Below are 22,602 nucleotides of genomic sequence, written 5' to 3' on the forward strand. Positions count from 1 at the left end.
ACAAATCCGATATGTTCGGTTTCCTCCCACACTCCAAAGACGTGTGGGTTTGTACGTTAATTGGCTTGGTAAATGTAAAAATTGTCCCTATGAATGTAGGATTGTGTTAATGTGCGGGGATCGTTGGTCAGCGCGGTCCCAGTGGGCCGAAGGGCCTGTTTCCACGCTAACTCTAAACAAATGAATGGTCTCGCTCATTTGAATAACTTTTCATTTCAGATGAGGGATGATTATGAATATTTTATATCAAGTGGTAACACAATATACTTTGTTCGTCCTAACAGTGATCTTTTTCTATGGATATAGTCCATCAAAGAAAGTACATATCTATTATCAGTCTTGATCATCTTCACAATCCCTTTAATGAAAGCTAAATAAAAATCAGTGAAGTTCTTTCAAAAAGATGAACTCCCCATGGGATTGAAAATGTTACCATTAGGAATACATATGCCATAAACGAGAAGGGCCAGAGAAGGAAACATTTATGGGGCTGTATATAAATGGGCCTGTTCACAGGATTGGAACAATGAGGGAAAGGTTATCTACAACGATCTGTGCACAAATGGAGTTCCTTGCATCTTTTATGATCAGGGAGATAAGATTTTCTCTGTGAAGATGGAAGGGGATTTGTAATGAATTATGCCTGATTGGAATCCCAGAGATGCTGGCCACACTTTGTCACTTCCCTTGCAATAAGATTCCACAAAACTTTAAAATACCATCACATGGAATCCAGTATGGCACACCAGTCTTCACGGGTCAAAAGACAGGTGGAACAGCAACACGTTAACAAAACAATTGTTTCATATAATTATCTGAATCTTAACATAATAGTGTGAAGCATCCCTGTACCCAGCAATTTCATTTAAACTGATGAAGGTTAGGGAGACCACACAGGGGAAAGGGCTGGGTGGTCTCTGACACCAGGAGGAAGACTGGGAAGCGGATCTCCTGTAGAGTCGGGATATGAAGTTAGGGAGGGGATCAGTGCAGTGTCATTGCACCACATTCAATCACTTACCTACTTCCAGAGTATCAACTTTGTGTTGGAAGAGACCATATTGTCTGCCATTCCTATGTAGCTCTGAAAGATTCATTCAAAAATTACATTAGGAATTTGACAACATTTTTGAATCCTTCAACAATTCTGTCATTTAAGCATGTTGGAAGATTGGAAAATCCACCAAAAATATTTTCTTGTCAGGCACACAAAACACAAAACTGTTAATGCTTTCAAACTTCACACAATGTACCACAAACACTGTTGTCAAATTAAAATAATAATACATTTTATTCAGAGTATGATCACTGTAATTAGCTGCACATTTGTTTTTGTTATACTTTTTTTTAAATGCCATTTCTGGAATGTTAGTGATTCAACACCTAAAATAATCTACTATTCAAATGAAGTTCCAAATGGCTGCCTCATTACAGTGAGCACTCTTCAGATTTACACTGAATGCAACTTTCAGAATATAACAGGAACTTCAATGGATTGTTAAATCCATTGAAGCTCCTGGCTGTAGAATCCAAACACATACAAACACATCTAAGCCTCAGGTTCAGCAATCCACTGCCAAAATGGAAACAGAGTTAAAGATACGTTTTGATGGCCGTGCTAAGTAATGCCAAGTGTGTCTGGGAGTGGTGCTGATCTCTGTTACTTTGCTGGGGCATTTATAGCAGAGATGAATCAATTTGCAATGGATTGCATTGTGGTTGCAAAAAATAAACTAAATCAACATCCCTGAAATAGTGAGATGGATGCCTGGAGGATATTCTGCCCTGCAAACAAAACAATTAAAATAGAACATGTTAACGATAAAGAAGAAAGATTCTGGATTTAATCAAACATCAAATCAAAATTATCTACACATTTCTTGATTAAATTATGCATTTGTATGTAAAACTGAGGTTAAAATGGATTTTGTAAGGACGTTGAACTGTAGATCCCATCTGATCAATAATGTTTTTTTAGAGTCAGGAACAAATCAATGGGTCATGTCCAATTTCACACTTAACTGAATAGTCTCTCGTCATTTCAAGACTCTATGTTTCTATCTAACCAAAAGGTAACATGATTTCCTTCAACATAATTAGGACAGAGCAAATATTATTGATGTAAGCATTAGGTTTGCTTCATGCTCACTTATTGATGTTCTGGGTTTCTGAATGCTGCACACTTAGAGTTGCAAATGGCAGAGTAGCTTCTATGTGCAGGAGTCCTTGAAACACATCCTGGGAAAGTAATCAGCACAGATTGTCATGGTGAACAATGCCAGGAGTCATATATAATGAAGATATAAGAGACTGCAGATGCTGGAATCCTGAGCAAAAACCTAAGTGCTAGGGGAAGGCACCACCTGTGGAGGTAAATGGGTAAACAATTGTTTGGGTCAGGACCCTTGTACAGATTGCCATGTAAGTGAGCCTGTATGAAGTGCCAAAATAAGTTTGCTGTTGTCCTTATGAGGTCAAGGTCAGTGCCATATTGAACCAACTCCATTTTTAGCTTCAGGCACTGTTCAATTCGCTCCACCCTTATCTCTCCCCTTCTAATAAATTAATGAATAAGCACTCATGCTCATTTGCATCGCCAGACATTCATCTTAGCGCCATCAGCAACCCACAAGTACACTTTGGGGGAATACCAAGCACTATTTAAGTGACTAATGCAGGTGCCTTGCTCAGCTCTCAAAATAAAAGTGTAAGTCAGATGACTTCTTCTCTGAAATTGGCCGTGGGATTTTTGCAGACTGCTTCTGCTGAGATATAAAACTTTGCTGCATTGCCAAAGTCACATATAGCTCTACCAACAAAATGGGAATCTACCTTTTTTGATAAATGTGATTTTTACATTAGATCTGGCTGTAGTGCAGGCATTGCAATAGGACAGGCATTCGTGGAAGCTACTCATGCCCTTGTACCTATTTCCCTGCCAACTTCATGTAATGAATGCCCTTTGCACAATACAGCTGTCTTCTGCACATTTTATTATTCAGAAGCCTGTACAGGTTCCTTGAATCCTGGATCTTCAAGAGGTCTCTCCATCTACCATCTCCCCTTCTATCATTGTAACCCACTATTGTTCCCTCCCTGCTAACACTCTCCAGCAGCTGAAAGTGTGCTGCCTGCATCGTGGAGTAAAGGGGCTGTCCCACTTGGACGACCTAATTGCGAGTTTAGAAGAGTTTTAAAAAATTATATGTTGAAGACCTTGGACTATTTAGAAGACCTCCTTCGACCTCCTTCGACTATGTTGAAGACCAGCTTTGACTAGCTAACTTCAGGAAAATTGGACACCGAATTGTGGAGAGTGAAGAAGACCTCCTTCGATCTCCTTCGACCTCCCTTCGACTATGATGAAGACTATCTACGACTATCTTTGACTACGCTTGATTACCTACGATTAACATTCCGACCTACTGCGACCTACTACGACTAAACCTACGAGTAAATAAAGTATCGCTTTTTTCCATGGCGACCTTTTTTTACTCGGGAGCATTTTTTAACATATTGAAAAAAACGCCGCAATCTAGCTGAGGCCGCGAGTACGCAAAGACCACTCTCGAGCATGAAGGAGAGTTACGAAGACCTCTTACGACCTTGTGTCGACCATACTTCAAGTATGAGTCGAGGGCAAAATCGCCAGAACTCGCGGATTAGGTTGCCCAACTGAGACAGGCCCTTAACTTTTAAGCACTCTTCCTGCAGCCAGAATTTTGAGAGAAGGTGCTATGAATAACTTGTAACCTGAACCCTACTGCTGAATTTCACTTACTTAGAGCTCTTTGAAATAGCATTAGGAAGACTGATAATAAGGATTTTAAAGTCAGCCAAATATCTAGACTAACGTCTAGGAGGCCTATGTTACCTTATGGCGACATTCTGACATTGTTTTTTAAAAAGAAAACGCTGGAAACACTTGGCAGATCAGGCAACATCTGTGCAAAGAGAAATAGTGAATGTTTTGGGTCAGACACCATTTGTCAGGATTGGGCAAGTGAGAACACAAGTTTTCAGTAGCAGTGAAGGTGGGAACGGGATGGGTAGAACAAAGCAAATGTCTCAGAAAAGATGGTACCAAATGAGTGAATGTAATATAGTACCAGTTAGTAGCACATTATATTTTATTGTTGTTAGTACCATGGCTGTACAGATCAAACTATAATAAACAGAAAGGAAAATAATCAAACCTAAATGATGTTAGGCAGAGAAGGCCAGTTCTGATATAGATAGAAAGGATGGGTTTGTGAACTAATGATGGAGAATTCGTTATTGAGTCCAGGAGATTGCATCATGGAGGCTTTTTCCCTCCAGCATGTTAGGCCTTGCTGAAACAGTGTAGGAGGCCTCAGGCAGATAGATCAGAGGAGTGGGATGGGGAATTAAAGTGGCTACAGTAGTAGGCTCTGTGCACCAAGGACTAACAACGTAATAAAACTGTCAATTAAATGTGTAGAGAACTAATGCCTAACATTAGCACACATAGCAATGTGGAACATATGAGCTGAAAGCAAAACACTACAGTAGTAGATCATATGGCCCTTCAAACCTCCACCATCGTTCAACCAGATCACTACTTCTCTTGTGCCAAACCCCTTTTTTCATGCTCCTTGATTCACTTGATGTCGAAAAATAATTCCTACTTGAATGTTTTCAAAAGGTAATTAACTAATAGACAAGGATTCATCCATGAATGCAGTTGGTATGGATTTGCATAATACATTCAATCTGGTTCCTCATAAAATTTCATTAACTAAAATTACAGCTCATTAAATTGAAGGCAAATTACCAGCCCATTCAGTTAGATTCATTAAACTGGGATCCAGCCCCACCCCCCAAAGCTCCCATCTCCGCCGAATAAAATGGATTTGGCACACGCTCAATCTGGAAACAAGTGGATAGCTGTATCCCCAAGGAATCTTATGGGTCATATGTTAATTTATTATTGGCCAAGACAACATAATAGTTCATAACCTTACCTTCATGGTGCAAATACTACAAGTTCATTCTCTCATCCTTAAGGGGCTGTCCCATTGTACGAGCTATTTCAAGAATTCTCCCGTTTAAAAAAAATCAAACTCGTGGAAAGTACGTAGCGGGTACGTCGGAGCTCGGGACATCTCTTAGCGGTTTGTAACGCTAACGGCAGGTACTCGGGAAACGCAGTAAGCTCGGGAAGACTCATGAAGATTTTTCAACACGTTGAAAAATGTTAACGAGAGCCCTGAGTACCTCCGAGCGGCTATTACCATAATTCTCCGAGTTCGAATCAGGGGAAACTTGGGAGAACTCTTGAATTAGCTCGTACAGTGGGACAGCCCCATAACCAGTGCAAACACCGCATGTTTCGTGTCCTACACACACACAGTGTACATGCTGAATATCATGAGAGACGCTTTCTCAAGGTGCCTGAGCTGCAGAAAGCTGCAGAAAGTAGCTGCAGAAAGTAGCCAGAAGATCTTAAAATTGATATGGCTCAGACCACATGTAAGAATTCCTATAATTGAACAATGATTTTCTCCATATCCTTCAGACACATAACCAAATGCAGGTTAGCATGAAACAGATCTCTGTACAATAGACAAAGAAGCACGGAAGAGGGAAGACAAATGAAGTTGCTTCCTCTCAGTGGATAAAACATCTACTATTGCAGTTTTGTTTGAAATGTGGGAGTTAAAATTAACCAATTAGCCTTCTTCCATTTTCATCTTGATGTATATTTGTAATTTCCCAATTAAATTTACTGGTATTCCATGGTTGTTGGATCAACCCCCTTCCTTCCTCCTGCTGATCTTTTCAATCTTTAGTTGAAGTTGTGATTCTGACTTGTTACATCATGCTTGTTACACCAATCCCAACAAGAACGCAAGAGGCATCCCCACCATCTACTGCATGCACGTAAGGCACTGCCTCAAGATTGCACCACCTTTCATCAAGTTCGTCCTGCATCCAGGCCATGCACTTCTTGCGGCAACCATCAGACGGAAGGTACAGAGGTCCCAAACCACCAGATTCAAGACTAAGGTCTTTCCTTCCTGTCGGTTGAAGGAAAGACCTGCTGGCTTTTGAACAGCCCTACCTCGGCGATGGAACACTATGAACCACCTCTTTCACTACCATGTACTGTTAATTGAGTTTTTAATTGTCATGTTTTTAAAAACAGCCCTTTACACTGCCTTGTGGAATTTATGTGCAATTTATGTAATGTACCTTTCCGTATGCTATCTCAATCTATGTGCCTGTGATTTTTAATGTAACTCGACCTCATTGTACTTGTACATGTAACAATAAACTTGACTTGACTAAAGCAGCAAAATCTCACATTCCCTACATAAACTATCCATGTCACTCTTGTTAACTGTCCTCAAAGCAATGGAAAATTCTGTTCAAAAATCAATATTGCTCTATTTAATTAGATGTCAGTGCTATGATCAATTACTAAATGAGGCCAATCATTACAGTTATTTGCATTTAAAGGAGAACTTAACCTTCCAAATGTATTCCACATTCATGAATAGATTGGGAATTACTGTAAGAAGATAAAAACTGTGCAATATAATACTTTACATCTATTTTACACACATTAGTCTGCATCTGGTTGAAAATAATTTTCCTAGATCCTTAACCAGACATAGACAAAAAATGAGACATAGTCCGGGATTGATTCAACAGGTCAGACAGCATTCTTGTGGAACATGGATAGGGAACGTTTCAGGTTGGGACCTTTCTTCAGACTGATTGTGGGGGTGGGGGAAAGAAAGCTAGAAGAGAGGAGGGGCAGGAGAAATCCTGGCGGGTAATAGGTGAACACAAGTCAGGGGGGGACTTTGATAGGCAGAGTGATGGACAAAGACCAAAGATGCAAAAACTGAAGGTGCAAGAAGCAAAGATCCTATAGCGGAGCAAGATAGACCACTCCTGCTAAATGCAATGGTCTGACGTGTAGTACACAACGGAGCGGAACGTGGGAATTTTTTTCATCCATTTCAGTAACCCGACCCGACTCGCAGTGTAATCAACATTGCGGGGGAACAGTTTGTGTTAATAAATTATAATTTTGAAAATGAGGTGATGATTTTTACCAAAGAACTTTTATTTTTACGAGGATGTTTCCGTAACCGGCTTCCATCTCCGCACTAGTCATCTTTGCTCCGCTATGGGATCTTTGGTGCGGAGACGGAATCCGGTTACGGAAATGGGGCCGAAAATTACCCATGAATCTGCCCATGACCGTACTACGTTTTTTTCGTCGAGTGGTCTATCTTGCTCGCTGTAGGATCTTTGGATTGAAGAGTTGCGAATTACAAAGCTACAGGAAGGAATGTAGGTGGAGGGGAAGGGGGCGGGGAGAATTAGGTGCGAGTCCAAATGGGATACAGGCTGAGGGGGAGGGGGGGTAGAAGTGGGTGTGGGGAGAAATGGGAGGGGGAATAGGTTTATTAGAGGTTACCTAAAATTGGAGAATTCAATATTCATACAATGGGTTGTAAGCGACACAAGGGGAAAATGAGGTGCTGTTCCTCCAGTTTACATGTGATCTAACTTTGACAATGGAGGAGGCCCAAGACAGAATGGTCAGTATGGGAATGGGAAGATGTGTTAAAATGGTTAGCAACCTGGAGATGAAGTAGGCCTTGAAAGACCAAACGCAAGTGTGCATCAAAATGGTTGCACAGTCTATGCTTGGTCTCGCCGATTATAGCAGGCCATATCAGGAATATTGGATGTAGCAGATGAGATTAGCAGAGATGCATGTGAACCTCTGTCTCACAAGGAAGAACTGCTGAGGTCCCTGGACGGAGGCGAGGGAGGAGGTACAAGAGCAGGTTGGGAAAGTTATGGAGGTGGTCAGATGTGACTGATGGTGGGTTCATGTTGGACGTGACGGGAAGTGAGTGTATGGGATAGTGTCTTTGCAAAAGGCTGAGTGGGAGGACGTGTACTCCGGATAAGCATGGAAATTGGCAGATTTGTCGTAGACATCAACCGATAGTTTGTCTCCTGTGATGGAGGACAGAGATCATGAAAGGGAAGAGAGGTGTCAGAAATAGTCCAGGTGAATTTGAGGGCAAGGTGGAAGTTACTGAAATCAATGAGTTCTGCATGCGTGTTGGAGACAGCTCTGATGCAGTTGTCAATGTAACGGAGAAAGAGTATAGGGATGTGCCAGTATACACCTGTTCGACATAAGCAACAAAAAGGCAGGATTACTGTGGCCCTTACGAGTGCTCATGGCTACATCATCAACTTGGACAAAGTGAGAGCAGTCAAAAAGAAGTTGTTGAGGTTGAGGTCAAGTTCCGCCAGGCAGAGGAGAGCATTAATAGAGGGAAATTAGTTGGGTCTCTGTTCAAAGAGGAATCAGAGGGCCCTGTAACCTTTCAGGTGTGGGGTGGATGCGTAAAGGGGCTGGACATCCATGGAAAAGATGAAGCAAAAGGGGCAATACAGAGTGGAAGGTCCTGGGAGGTGCCAGATGCAGGTGGGAAGGGACTGCATGGACACTGGTTGAGCAACGTTTTTTTGTTTCCTCTGGGTATGCGAATACTCAGGAAATGACAATAAAGATATACAATACAATAAGGAGTTCTAGGATGAAATCAAGGTATGTAGAGATGAGTTCAGTGGGGCAGAAACAATGGGCCTGCTAGGGCAGTCCTGTTTGTGGATTTTAGGGAGGAGATGGAAGCGGGCAGTGTGGATTTGACGCTGTGGAGTGGAGATTGCCAGAGGTGATGAGACGCAATCAGGGAGATGATGGCCTGGTGTTCGTCTGTGGGGTCATGGTCAAGGGGTAGATATGCGGAGGTGTCTGAGAGCTGGCACAGCAGAGGTCAGACCACAACAACACGTCCCATGTCGGCGACTTTAGTAACACTGTTGCTGAGTCAGCGGAGGGCTGTACATTTGGGGGGGAGTGGTGGTGGCTGAGATTGGAATGGGTAAAGGGAGTAGCGAGGTCAAGGCAATTGTTGTTGCACTGGCAGTTGGAAATAAAAGTCCAGGGAGGATAAAGGCCAGCAGGGGGAGTCCTGGAGGAGGAGCAATGTTAGAGACGGGAGAAAGGGTTGTCACTGGGAGGCGAGGACTCTTTACGGTAGAAAAAAAGCCCGGAGGAGGAGGCGACAGAAGAAGAGCCCTATGTCCTGGCAGGCTGGAACTTGTTGAGGTGTGGGCGTAGGGGTACAAAGGTAAGGCCTCTTGAGGACTGACCATACTGCATCCAAAAGATGGGCATCAGAGGGGATGGTGAATATCTGACAGCGGTGAGGGCTAGGGTCCGAGGGTGGGGGAAGCAGAACCGTTGAATTGCTCTTGTAGATCCACTGAGAAATGAACGGTTTAATTGAGGAGCTGAGGGCTTCCCTGAATGGTGTATGGGGGAGTGTTGTTTGAACGGATGAGATTGTGGTGGGAATATCGTTGTTCTTGTTGTTGTTAAAGGGGTAACACTTTACTAGTAATTTCTTAACTCTGTAGTTAGTATCTTTGTAAACTCTCTTCCATGGATTCTAATCTAATATTCATTAGATACTGTATCTAACAGATCTTTGTGTTCACTATCATAGTCAATGGGTTCGCTGTCTAAATAGTCCTGTATTGCTCCAGACAACTTTTATTCAGGCTTTCTCCCCCTTATCATAATTAATCTGAAGAAGGGTCCCAACCCAGAATGCAGCCCACCCATTCCCTCCACAGATGTTGCCTGACCCATTGAGTTACTCCAACACTATGTGTTTTGCTCAAGATTCCAGCATCTGCAGTTCATTGTGGTTCCAGCATTGCTCATATTGGCTATGTTGTGGTACATTAATATGTGATACAAATACTGTAGCCCTAACATAAATAACAGGCTCCTGGTGAAGTGATTTACTTCATGAGGCTTTACTTCTTGTGGCTAAGGGGATCAGGGGGTATGGAGAGAAGGTAGGTACGGGATACTGAGTTGGATGATCAGCCATGATCATATTGAATGGCAGGGCAGGCTCGAAGGGCCGAATGGCCTACTCCTGCACCTAATTTTTATGTTTATATGAGTGTCATTGAATTCAAGATTCTTGCTCTAAATTGTTCAGTTGTATCTGATATCTGGAGCTACATCCATGATTCTGAACCACTGGCAATGATCTGATGATTGGGATTACAGTGATGTATTGTTAAAAATAAAAGCACATGTGCATTGTAAAAATAGAAACATTTGGTAAAAGTCATCACCTTAGTTATATCCCAGCTAATTTTGCCTAATGATGGTTTTTATCTTGGTCTTGGTCTTAGTTAATATTATGTTTTCTAATAATAAACCTTGACTGTGTATTTACCCGAATTTCATTTTTAACAATGCAAAATGTTTAAGAGAATATATTGCAGTGTAAGGAAAATTCTACGAGAGAATCTAGACAACTCCAAGAGGTACTTAGAGCAAGTTAAAGTTTGTGCAACAAAATACACTACTCGTGCATCAATGAAGGAGCATAGTTCCACTTTAATTCATTATACTTTTCACAATCAAAATATGTACAGGCAAATGAATAATCTAAAACATTTTTTTCATCTGGTAACAGTCATAATTCGCATCAGAATTGTTTTTTCACCACGGTTATTTCCCAGATTACAAATAGGTAATTTACAAACTTTTGCCTAAATTTTGGAACACGTGTCTTTTCTACCAGGAAATTTTTCACTGTAATAAATAGTGCGGGAATAGTGCACTGGGATGCCCATGAGGCATTTCACTCCGACTTTTTGATTTACAAAATGTTGCTTAATAACATGTTTGCCAGGAATGCATTTCTTTCATTGGTCAAGGATCTATTTCATACCTATTTCATAGGTAAATCCACACTTCTGCCCATGCATCGAGAAGAGGCAGGACTCGAACAGACTAATCAGTCAGACACTAAAAGAGTGGTTCAGTTCATTCTGACATATAAAACAAAATCACACATGATGAATGGAGCTGGACAGTGTGACAAATTTAGCCCCGGAGTTGCGCAGAGCACAGGTAACTTTGGGGAAACTGTACTGGAGTTAAAATACACCTTATCCGGCTAACCTGCAGACAATATTGTCACTGTGAACATATCATCAAAGCACTTAATTGTTAAAGTCAAGAAAACTGTAAATACTTTTAAAAACTTCTCAACAGATGTAAAAAATGACAGATTTTCCCTATACAGTTGTATGTTGAGTTATTTTAAGTATTAAATGTTAATGTAAAAAACGTTCTTTCATAAAAATGAATAAAAACAATGTATTTATAAATTGGCCTTTGCAATAGTGAAGTATGGGTGTGCTCTCTCTGGGGAAGCAAGTCCTTTACACCAATTGTTAAATGTTGTAATTTCCTTTACCCCCCAACACCGAGGTGTTCTTAACCCCTTCTCCAGCACCACTGAGGGCAGGAGGTTGGATCATCACTGTACTGATTGTAAATTATGTATAGTAAGGGCAAACATAAATAAGAGACTGCATGGTATTTCTTGCTGTCCAAACAGTGAAACAAGGTCGGCTGTAGGTCATCCTGTCAGAAGAACACCTTCAATTTGTTTGGTATCTGTCATTCCAACATAGACATTCAGTGAGTGTCAGTGGTTCATAGTTCCCCTTATCTATAAAAACTCAAATAATCTTTTGGTTTTGTAATGAGACTGCACAGTATTTTTTTGCTGTCAAAACAATGAAACTTGTCAAGAGCAATCATATGTGGCTGAGACTTGGGTCATATATTGTAAGTGGATGAGTTTCTGCCATAAACATAAGTACAGGTTTAAATAAAATTCATGTATTTTGATATGTGCATGAAGGATAGGTGATCTCTACAGTGTGACATGTGGGCTAATAGGAATCTAAGACTCAATGCCTCCCATTTTCAAAAAACATCGCGTCATCTTAAACAATTCACGATTCTAAATATCAAATTGCAAAATCAAAATTCCTCAGTCCAAAAATTCCTGTCTAAAATATGTTATTTTGGAAAAAAAAGGTTGGCGATCTTTGAACTGTTAAGTTAATGTCAGAATACTATTCATAATCTAATACCAAATATGCCTCAAATGTCTAGCTCCTACAATTGATACACATCCTATAACATCGCTGTGAAGGTGTCGGCCTTATTGTAAACAAGGATTCTTTTATAAATCTCCACACCTGATATGGCTATTCCTCAACAGAAACTCGAGTCCTGAATTATAGAGTGCGTGTCCATTATTTTTCATCCATTACAATTAACAGACAGAATCAGGAAGCATGTACCCAAATTCCTGATTAATGCTTTCAAGTGACAAAAGGTACATGGCAGAAAAGCAATAAGTAAAATTAGTAAAAATGACCTGTTAAAAAATGGTATAATTTCCTGTACAATACAATACAGTACAATACAAAGTAAATAAATCTATATTCACTAACCTAATTATAAATTTAATAAGCACTATTATTGGCTGTCAAAACTGACAATAGGTAATACTACAATTATCTTCTTAGATTCATAAAAGCTGTAAGCAATTTCTAATCTGCAATAATTCCAGTAATGTAGTAACTGCAGAACAATGTCCTCAACCATAAGTGTTCGGCACGGACTAGAAGGGCCGAGGTGGCCTGTTTCCGTGCTGTAATTGGTCTATGGTTATATGGTTATACCATGCTGTAAACGCACAGTTAATGCTGGGCTTCAGGAGCAGGTAACACTGCAGCATGCATTTACTTTCTCACCACAGTATTCATATCATACGTTTTAGATCAGAGCACTTTTGTATTCACTGTGTGTTTTCGAGCAGATACTGCAACTTTTAAATTTACAATAAGTCAGTCACATGTCATGTGAAGGTTATTATGGACTCAAAAACATTATTGTCTTAAATTATGATTTCCATGTAACTTTAGCAATCATATATGTAAGACCAATGCTCAAAAGAACCATTGCATTGGAAGAAAAAAAGAGTAAGGCTTTCTTGGGCAATAGAGCAAACTTTTGAATAACTTGGAAATTAAGGGTTATGAGATTCAGGCAGGAAATGAAGTTAAAGTTAGGATTACAGCAAGGATGGTCTTAATGAAAAGCAGAGCGGGCGCAAGGGGGCCATGAGGTCGGGTTTTTACTTCCATTCCAGATGTTCTTTGTTTTTCAGTGACAGTCATGCTGTCCATATATACCAATGCAATCCAAAATAGAACTGTCGAGTCGTCCAGCATAGAGTCGAGTCTTTTGACTCAACATCATGCCTATCTGTACTAATGCCACATGCCTGGATTAATTCCATATCCTTCTTTGCTAGTTCATTCTAGTACCAGTCTAAAATCAAAATGAATCACAGCAAATTACAATTATCTTTCATTTGCCATTATTTCAACATCAGTAATAGCTCATTATTTAAAATAGGTTAATGCCAATGTTGAGAACAAATCATCTGGTTAAAAAGGATAATATTTCCTAAATTATTTATACTTCTCATGTGTCACCTTATGTTACCAAGCAACATGAATGTATCTCCCAACCACATCATTCAATTTATAAAGGAACACAAAATGCCTCTATGTGGATGGAAAGCAAAGTAAAATGGCTCTTCAAGGTGATAAATCTATCTTAAAGTCTTAGGGTTATGTGATAGGTGCAGAATTAGGCCATCGTCTACTCTACCATTCAATCATGGCTGATCTATCTCTTCCTCCTAACCCCATTCTCCTGCCTTCTCCCCATAACCTTTGACACCCATACTAATCACAAATCTATCTATCTCTGCCTTAAAAATATCTATTGGCTTGGCCTCCACAGCCCTCTGTGGCAAAGAATTCCACAGATTCACCACTCTCTGACTAAAGAAATCCCTCCTCATCACCTTCCCAAAGGAACGTCCTTTAATTCTGCTGCTATGATCGCTAGTCCTAGACTCTCCGACTAGTGGAAACATCATCTCCACATCCAACTAACCAAGCCTTTCACTATTCGGTAAGTTTCAATGCGGTCTCTCCTCATCCTTCTAAACTCCAGCGAGTACAGACCCAGTGCCATCAAATGCTCATCATATGTTAACCCACTCATTCTTCACCCAAAAGAACTGCTGATACCATGAGGACAGAGGCTGATGCCAGGGGTTCTGACTAAGATGTCATAGAAGCAATGGCTGATAACTACACCACTGCAGTCTTACAAGAGATTCTCCAATTAGAGTAAAATAATAGTGAACGAAACTTAGATATAAGAAAGGACAAAGTATGTACAGTAATACATTTTAAACAATTTGTAGAGAAACAAAGAAAGTGGCTGGAAGTCAATGATGGTATGGGAAGTCCTGCAACAAAGGTTTAAAGATGCTGTTGTACTGAAAATGAGACATGTTTCTGAATCTGAATGTAGCCAAATTCTATATACGTTTGCAGATAATTCCAACAAGCCACTGCAGGTGCAAAATTCAGTTTGTTGCTCATGTGATTATTTTAGTACGCTACGGTTTGCAATTTCAGAAAAAAACAGTAACAGTTGTTCTTCCTAATACAAAAAAATCTAAACATAAATTCAGCACCATAAAATTGTCGAGAAACAGCTTTGTTTTTCATATGTTCTTCTTTCTCTATTCCATGATAAGGTGAGCAACAAAAATTATAACAAATGATGCTCATGGCAAGGATAAATATTAAGTCACTGGTCTTGTACGGTGTCATACAAAATGATTGTTCCAACTGTGCTTCTCTGTATTCATGTTGTTAATAAACTGTCAGTGTTAATGTATATTTTACAGGAACTGTAAGAACATATGACTCCTCTCCCCTCATTACTTAAGAAGCAGGAGATAGGAAGATGTTGAATATGATGGCAAACACGACACAGGCAACATAGGCCAAAATCGAAGCCCAAAATCTGGGATCCTTCAAGAGTTTCTGGTCATAGCAGCTGAAAACCACATAGCCAATTGTCATTCCAGCTAAACCGCCTGCAATGTGAGCCACAAAGGACACCTGTAGGAAGTAAGAAACCTAATATTAGAACACGGGATCAAAGTAGTTCTTTACATTCTCACTCCGGCGACGAAAATATAATCACAGGCTAACCGTTTCTGGATTTGCTTTAATTCCTTCAAAACAATCATTAGAGTTCAGCATTTATATCAGTTGACAGTCTGACCATTAATTTGTTCATCTATTTTCAGGTTACTTTCACGTGGAGATTGTCAATGGTTTAAGAAGAACGATTGCCATAGAAACCTTGTACAGGTACTATATTTCGCTCCATCTGTTCGGTTACTAAAAAACAGTTAATGTACATGCAAAATAGTCTCTCCTGCTTTGCACAGGTGCCAGCACTGGGGAAATATAACCATTAACGTGTAGGCAGCTCTCCCTGTTCCCCACCAATCACGTAATTATTAATAAGGAATTAATTTACATTTATATTCTATTTAACGCTGTTGAGCTTGTCACATGGCTGTTTCAGACTGATATAATTGTTCAAAATGTAGAAACAAGGAACTGCAGGTGCTGATTTACAAAAAAAAGACACAGTGCTGGAGTAACTCAGTGGATCAGGCAACATCTCTGGAGAACATGGATAGGTGATATTTTGGATTGGGATCCTTCTTCGGTCTGAACAAGGGTTCTGAATCGAAACGTCACTTAATAATGTTCTCTAAAGATGTTGCCTGACCTGCAGAGTTACTCCAGCACTTTGTGTCTTATTTTGATATTATTGTACAGTTACTTATGGGACAAAACTTAATCCTGTTTTTTTAATTTTTGTGGAAACAAGCAAGACTTTGTAATTGATCAGTGATACATGTAGCTATTATAATGATATGACACCGTAAAGACAAATTTTCTTCCACTTTCTACCAAGTGATCTAAGCTAAGCTGTCCTGAGCCGGTCTCCATATCAAAAATCAGCCACTGTCACTGCTGATAGATATCTGGCGCAATAGCTCACACATGAGGCATAAAATAAGGACCAGGTTGGTCTCAGCCGGGAACCCTTTCATACATAAACATCCTAAGGATCCTAAGCTTCTCAGAGAAATTTATTTGGATGCTGCAGCAGAGGGTTTTGAGATGTCTTTGATAATAAGCCAGCATAGAAAATGGTGGAGAGATAAAACTAATGGTGGAGAGGTGAAACTAATGGAGACAGAGCTTCCAAAAGAAAGAATGAATATACTCTCTGAGCCCCAATTTCAACATATATTAGACAACCAAGGATAATCAGAAATAACTGGGCCTGTGATTTCAAGTAAACTCTTTGGTGTGTTGCCATGCACAAAGTTAATGTGGATTAATTATTGATACTTTAAAAAGTTGATGTCTGTTATCTACCAAAACAATCCATTGTATGTAGCCTGTGTGAAAATACAAAAAAAAACATTATTATAGGTCCAGGAACTTATTAGATAGGATTACAGCTCCAGTGAACCACTTTATGGCAAAATGCACTGAGTCCTTTTGTACAATTTACACTTCGAGCGCTTTCTTACCTTCTGCAGGTTTCTGTCACTTAAGTTGCCAAAGCTGGGGTTAAAGCAGCTCTCAGCAGTGTGAAGCCACAGCAGCAAGAAAGGAAAGCCAGAAACAATATTAAACTATCTCACCAATGGCAGGAAAAGGCTGAAGTTAATGAAAGTGTATAGATGCATTATTGGACTTCAGAAACACTCAGCTTCATAATATTTCCAAGCAAGTAAAGCCAACTGTCAAATTACTAATATAATTTGTTCTTAACATTCTAAGTCATGAATCTTGCAGAAACCCATCTGATCCTGACAATCAAATGTTGTCGAAGGTTTTGTTGTTTGTTACAGTATCTATAAGCTCCAGGACTAATGTCAGCTTGGGAAACTAGGAGATTCTGTGAGTTCACACTGACCTTTTGAGTGTCCGATAATGTAAAACAGATGGCATCATCACCCATTAAACATTTAAAAATAAGCAAAAACCATGCAAATGTCAAAATGACACTAACGTATTCTTTACATGGGATGCCCAGCTGAAAATAATGCGATGAAGATGGCTTCTAACAATGCACCTGGTGAGATCAGTTTACAACATCTCTATGAATTAGCAGGAGTTCATATATGGTAACCTGATCCTTTACAGGCTTGTAGAAGTTAGAGAGACCACAGAGCAAAACATGGTTTAGCATACAGCTGAGAATTTTCTTCAGATTAGCAGTTAGTTGCAGGTCCTATTGGTGACACTTGTGGATCCGATGTTTAAATGCTGCTCAGGGGTAAGGTTCAGAAACATGACCCCTTGGAAGGTGAACTTTCTTCAGTCCCTCCCCCCTCCATGTACCGACCCACCTAAATGTCCCAATCTGCCAAACCTGACTCCCTGATCCACTATTTAATCCCTTCACTTTACCCCTATACCAATCTGAGCATCCATCACTATGTGTAATGTCCCTCTGGTATTAACTCAACACCTATCTGACCACAAGGGTTTTGGCAGGCAGATGGTTGGAACAAAAAGCCAGAGATAGGAAGAGAAGGTGTGAGACAGGTTTGAATGGTTGCAGACTGTGAAGTCGAGGGGAAGGAAAGTACCAGTAGGGGGAGGGTAGAGGTTTGGAGGAGAGAAATAGATGAAAATACAGGTGGGGCACAAGGGGGATGGGAAGGCAGGGGGCACAAGGGGGGGGGTGGGGGGGAAAAGGGGAAGTTAGTCAGAGGTTACTTAATATTGGAGAATTCATCATTCATACCATTGGGATGTAAGCTGCCCAAGCAGAATATGAGGTCCTGTTCCTCCAGTTTGCTTCTGACCTCACTCTAGCAATGGAGGAGGCCCAGGGCAGAATGGTCAGCAAGGGAATGGTAAGGGGTGTAAAATGGTTAGTAACCAGTAGCCCTTGGCGGACCGAGTGCAAGTGTTTAGTGAAATAGACGGCAAGTCTGCGCTTGGTCTCACCGATGTACAGGCCACTTTGACAGGAAAGAAGGGCCTTTTTCTTCAGTGTTTCATCTGAAGAGTGGTCTTGTTTTAGTGCAACTCATCGCTGGTAGCCTAGATTTTGTTACAATTTTCAAAACCAGCAAGCAATCTCTGATACAGATGTAAAAATGTAATCATTAATTCACAATTATTGTACAACATTACCAATCACTATTTTGTTTGCTGCTCAGCAAATATTTAGTTTAAGCCTCAGGATAAGTCATTAAATGTTGAGCACAATCAAGAGGTTTTAATCAACATCTGTAATACTTACACGAAAACCACTTCCTGCAACAAAAAACCTTCTGTACAGGGCAAAGCCCACATCAGTGCCCACTGAAATAAATAAATTCATATCTTTAAGTTGCTACGTAATACTGAATAGCAAGAAAATATACAGTAGGCCAACAACAACGGTAAATAATGCAAAATATTTCAAAACCAGCGATCCATTCACACAATGAACACTTTGGCTTGGGTGTAACTAGCAAAGGCCTCAATAATAGAAGGTCTACTTGTGGCAAACCTGCAACAATGCCTGCAAGTGTTCAACCCTTACACTGTCAAGCTTTAGATTATCAGTCACAACATGAAGGAATTTCTTGACCCAATGTCCACCATCCATTTCTTTAGGAAGCACTCCAGGATATGGGTGTTGTTGATAAAGCCAGCACTTATTGATGTCTTTTCGGAACTGCTGCATTTTGTGTGTTAATGAAAGAGGCTGACTACTGGATTGGAAGGTGTTGTCAAGAAAGGTATTGCGAGGTGATGCAGTAAATCTCAGGGATGGTAAACACTCCAGCCATGGTGCACCATTTTAATGGGAATGTCTGCTTAAGATGAAGAATTAGGTGCTGGACAATTGGGCAGGCTTGTCGTGTATGGCCACCTCACCTAATATTCCACAAATGATAGGTTATCAAGTAATTCTCTCCCACACAAGTCTCTCTCTGGCAGTGCTTAAAGCCACATAGGAACTTCTGCATGATATTTTCTCACAATATGGCAGCTGAGAGCTACATCTAACTGGGATTTGCTGGATGGGTGGGTCTCAGGGACTATAGTAATAGCTGGGAAGACCATGCTATTTTAATACAATAATAAAAAAATGAAGAACACTTACCTATTATCAAAATAAAGGCCAATCTGAAAACACCAAAGACTGGCAACATTTGTTTAAAATTCTGAAAACAAACAAATAGATTCATCGTAACTTTATGGGTGTTTTTAATCATGAGATAGACTTTCTTTTTAGAAATAATATACTGCTCAAAATTAGCATCAGAATGTCTTTACCTCTTGTTGTGGCAAAGTCATGAACTGATAAATCAACCTATTATGTTTGTATGGCTGTAACAGTCAGTATATTTTGTAAAAAGCCAATGCTGAAAGAGTTTTCCTACTAGAGGAATGTACGGAATGCTTGGTTTTGCAGCTGATGTGGGTAGAGTTGGTGCTTTTACATCAGATTTTTCTCCCACACTACTGGCAAATATCATGATCTGTTGCATCTCATTACTGCTCGGTCATCTCATGATCTCTGTAAGCGCAGAAGTTATTCTCCGTCAACAAATCTTGAACTTGTTTGGTAACCGTTTCCCGGCATTTAATAAGTAACAGTCTTAGCCCAGCATAGTGACACAGCTGGCAGAGATGTTGCCTCACAGCGCCAGAGACCAGGTTCGATTCTGACCTCGGGTGCTGTTCTGTGTGGAGTTTGCATGGTCTCTCTGTGACTGCGTGGGTTTTCCCCAGGTATCCTGGTTTCCTCCCACAACCCAAAGATGTGTGGGTTTTTGTAGGTTAATTTGTGTCTGTAAATTGCCCCTGGTTTGCAGAGAGTGGATGAGAAAGTAGGATAACATAGAACTAGTGAGAATGGGTAACCGACAGTCAGCGTCGACTCAGTGGACCGAAAGGCCTGTTTCCCTGCTGTAGCTCTAAACTCTGTCAATTATCTTGATGATAAATTCTAGCCCTTCACTGCAATCCTAAATTCAAATAATTAATCAATAAGCAGCAACTTGCCATTGTTTTCTTGCAAGTGTGGTTGATTAATTGAATATCTTAGTAAATGATAGATTGTCTTTACATTCATTAAATGGTATTGTTATACTTTCATGAGCTGTAGGACATATTATGTGTGTATGAGTTTAAACCTGCTGAAAATTGTGGTTCACAGTCCGTTACTGTAGAGGAAGAGGTTTCCATGATGCATTTCCTGTCAAAACTCTTTCATCCAGTTAAAAGGAAATGCTCTCTTAATATGTTTTTCTTTTACAGTTTTTGTTGAATGGTGTAGGCTTTTGTCCAACCGGCAAGTCTCCTTAGAAAATTTCAGCTATTTCTACGATTGAAATAATATTGTAAATCAGCATTGACATAAAACCATTCTGTTAAAGCATCCTCATGGAGCTACGCCTCCATCACATCTTAAATGATATTCAACATGTAGATGGACAATGTAGGTTAAAAAGTGGCTTCAATTTTCTGTAGCTGAGATGTAAAATGTATTGCTCTGTGTCTGCAACAGTAGTCCATATATTGAACTCCCGAGACAAGTACATTTTTGATAGATCAAAGTCTAAAGGATTCAGAATGAAAGAGGTTAAATGGGCTTGAAGCACAAATCAACCATAATCTAATTGAATGGTAAAACTGTCACACGAGGCTGAATTACCGCCCCTTGTCCTCTTATTCTCATGGAATTCTGTTTTGCAAGAGGACGGAAAATCCCAAGTTGACATTAGGTCAAAGGAGAACAATAGAAGCTGCTTCCAGCAAATCCACACACAATAAATATCCGCTGGTTGGAAATCTTCTTCCTGGAATTTGTGGATAATTGCTAACTCTATGATAGGCCTGTATAAAAAGTTCCAAACTTGATAGTAGCACGCAGGGCATCAGTAGTAACCCACAAAGTGTGTGTCCAACCCAACACAAAAGTGCATTTTCCTTCACGTGGTCAGAAGCTTAACAAAAACTTTATTGTTCTTAATCATGATACCTGCCTGATGACTGATTCTCATTTAGAAATCCAATGGAGCTAGTTTTAATTAACTTTCAAAACAAAACAGCCCCTATGGTCATAGTTTAAGGATAAGGGGGAAATCTTTTAGGACCGAGATGAGGAAAACTTTTTTCACACAGAGAGTGGTGAATCTCTGGAATTCTCTGCCGCAGAAGGTAGTTGAGGCCAGTTCATTGGCTATATTTAAGAGGGAGTTAGATGGGGCCCTTGTGGCTAAAGGGATCAGGGGGTATGGAGAGAAGGCAGGAACAGGATACTGAGTTGGATGATCAGCCATGATCATATTGAATGGCGGTGCAGGCTCGAAGGGCCGAATGGCCTACTCCTGCACCTATTTTCTATGTTTCTATGTTTACTAGCAACTGATTTAATTAATAAAATGTAATTTCATTTTTCAGTTCTAATTGAGATTAGAATGCCATAAATGCGAGCAAATCCTTTCTCTCTTCACTGTTTGACTTGCTGAGTGCTTCTGGTATTTTCTACTTTTATTTTATTTTGTGATAATTTACAGTAGTCAATGTGCTGTTAAATATTCCGTTGCTTGTTTTGGTCAACTTTGCTTTCTTTCCAGCTGCATGACAGGGTCAATCAGTGACTGCATGAAAGGCATGCTGATTCACAGTACTACAGGGGAAATGGCTCAACGTCACAGCCATAACATCTGTAAAAGCACAGGAAATCATTTTCTTAATTTGAGTTCAATGATACCCTAAATCCATCTAATGTCAGAATGAACATAGGCCTGCTTATTCTCTAGGTTTTCCATATTTAGAAATGATTTACTATGATTCCTGATGAGAATCTGTTAGCCTTATAAATGTGCAATTTGATATATAAAAAAGATAAATAACAGCTTTAAGAAAAAACAATAATGCAAAATTAATTATTCTAAAAAATCTGCACATAATGTATAATGTATACTATATAATGTATAAATGTATCTATCCACCCCTACCCCACTTACAGTAAAGTCCAGTAAGAGCCCATAGATTCATTTGAGAGAGGGAGGAAAACACTAAAAAAAAAAGGGAAAGGCAGTTGATCAGGAAGATCTCACTTGTTTAAGGTCATTCCCATCCTTTACAGCTACAGAATAAATTGACCAGCTCGGAAGAATTTGATGAACTGTAATGCAATTGCTGACTTTCACCTCTGAGATGAACTCAGCTTTCAATCATCCTGCAGCGTTCTGCTCATTCTTTTACTTTGATTTTGTATAAATGGAAAAGAGAAAACCGGTAATGGTTTCTAAAGCTCAGGCCAAGAAACCACCTGGTATCAGCTTTACAATAAGGTAAAAGGACTGGAACTCAAAAGTACAGTTTAAAAGCTGTGAATTCTGATCCAAATTTATTTGAACCAATTAACAACAAAGCAGAGGAAAATTCCGGAAAATGGAATAATGATTTGAAAAAAAAGGAAGGTAAAGATTTTGAATGAGAATTCATCGGGATAAAAAAGAGTGAAATTGGGAAATTCCTGCATTTCATGGAGAAATCTCTTGATACCAAAGCTTTTGTGTTCATCTAACATGTCCAGGGAGGGTCTGAGTCTGATATCCAATTTCCAACCAGCCATTCATCTAATGTTCCAGTCAAGTAGATTATTGAAAGTCAGGACGTTAAGAAACAAAACATAACTGTTGTTAAAAT

The 22,602-nt window shown here is 39.8% G+C and overlaps 1 protein-coding gene across 1 annotated transcript in view; it reads right to left on the reverse strand.

The window, feature by feature from the left end:
* Positions 1–10,469: 10,469 nt before the first annotated feature.
* rhbdl2 (rhomboid, veinlet-like 2 (Drosophila)) overlaps positions 10,470–22,602 on the reverse strand; it is a 47,771-nt gene continuing 35,638 nt past the window's right edge. Inside the window, exons 6-8 of the mRNA XM_055656208.1 lie at positions 19,040–19,100; positions 18,188–18,249; positions 10,470–14,955 (exon numbers count right to left, since the gene is read on the reverse strand). Coding sequence (XP_055512183.1) covers positions 14,776–14,955; positions 18,188–18,249; positions 19,040–19,100 — 303 coding nt within the window. The 3' untranslated portion in view covers positions 10,470–14,775. The remainder of the gene's footprint in view (positions 14,956–18,187; positions 18,250–19,039; positions 19,101–22,602) is intronic.

Source organism: Leucoraja erinacea, chromosome 26, assembly GCF_028641065.1.
Source record: "Leucoraja erinacea ecotype New England chromosome 26, Leri_hhj_1, whole genome shotgun sequence".
In the NCBI taxonomy this organism is placed as follows: domain Eukaryota; kingdom Metazoa; phylum Chordata; class Chondrichthyes; order Rajiformes; family Rajidae; genus Leucoraja; species Leucoraja erinaceus.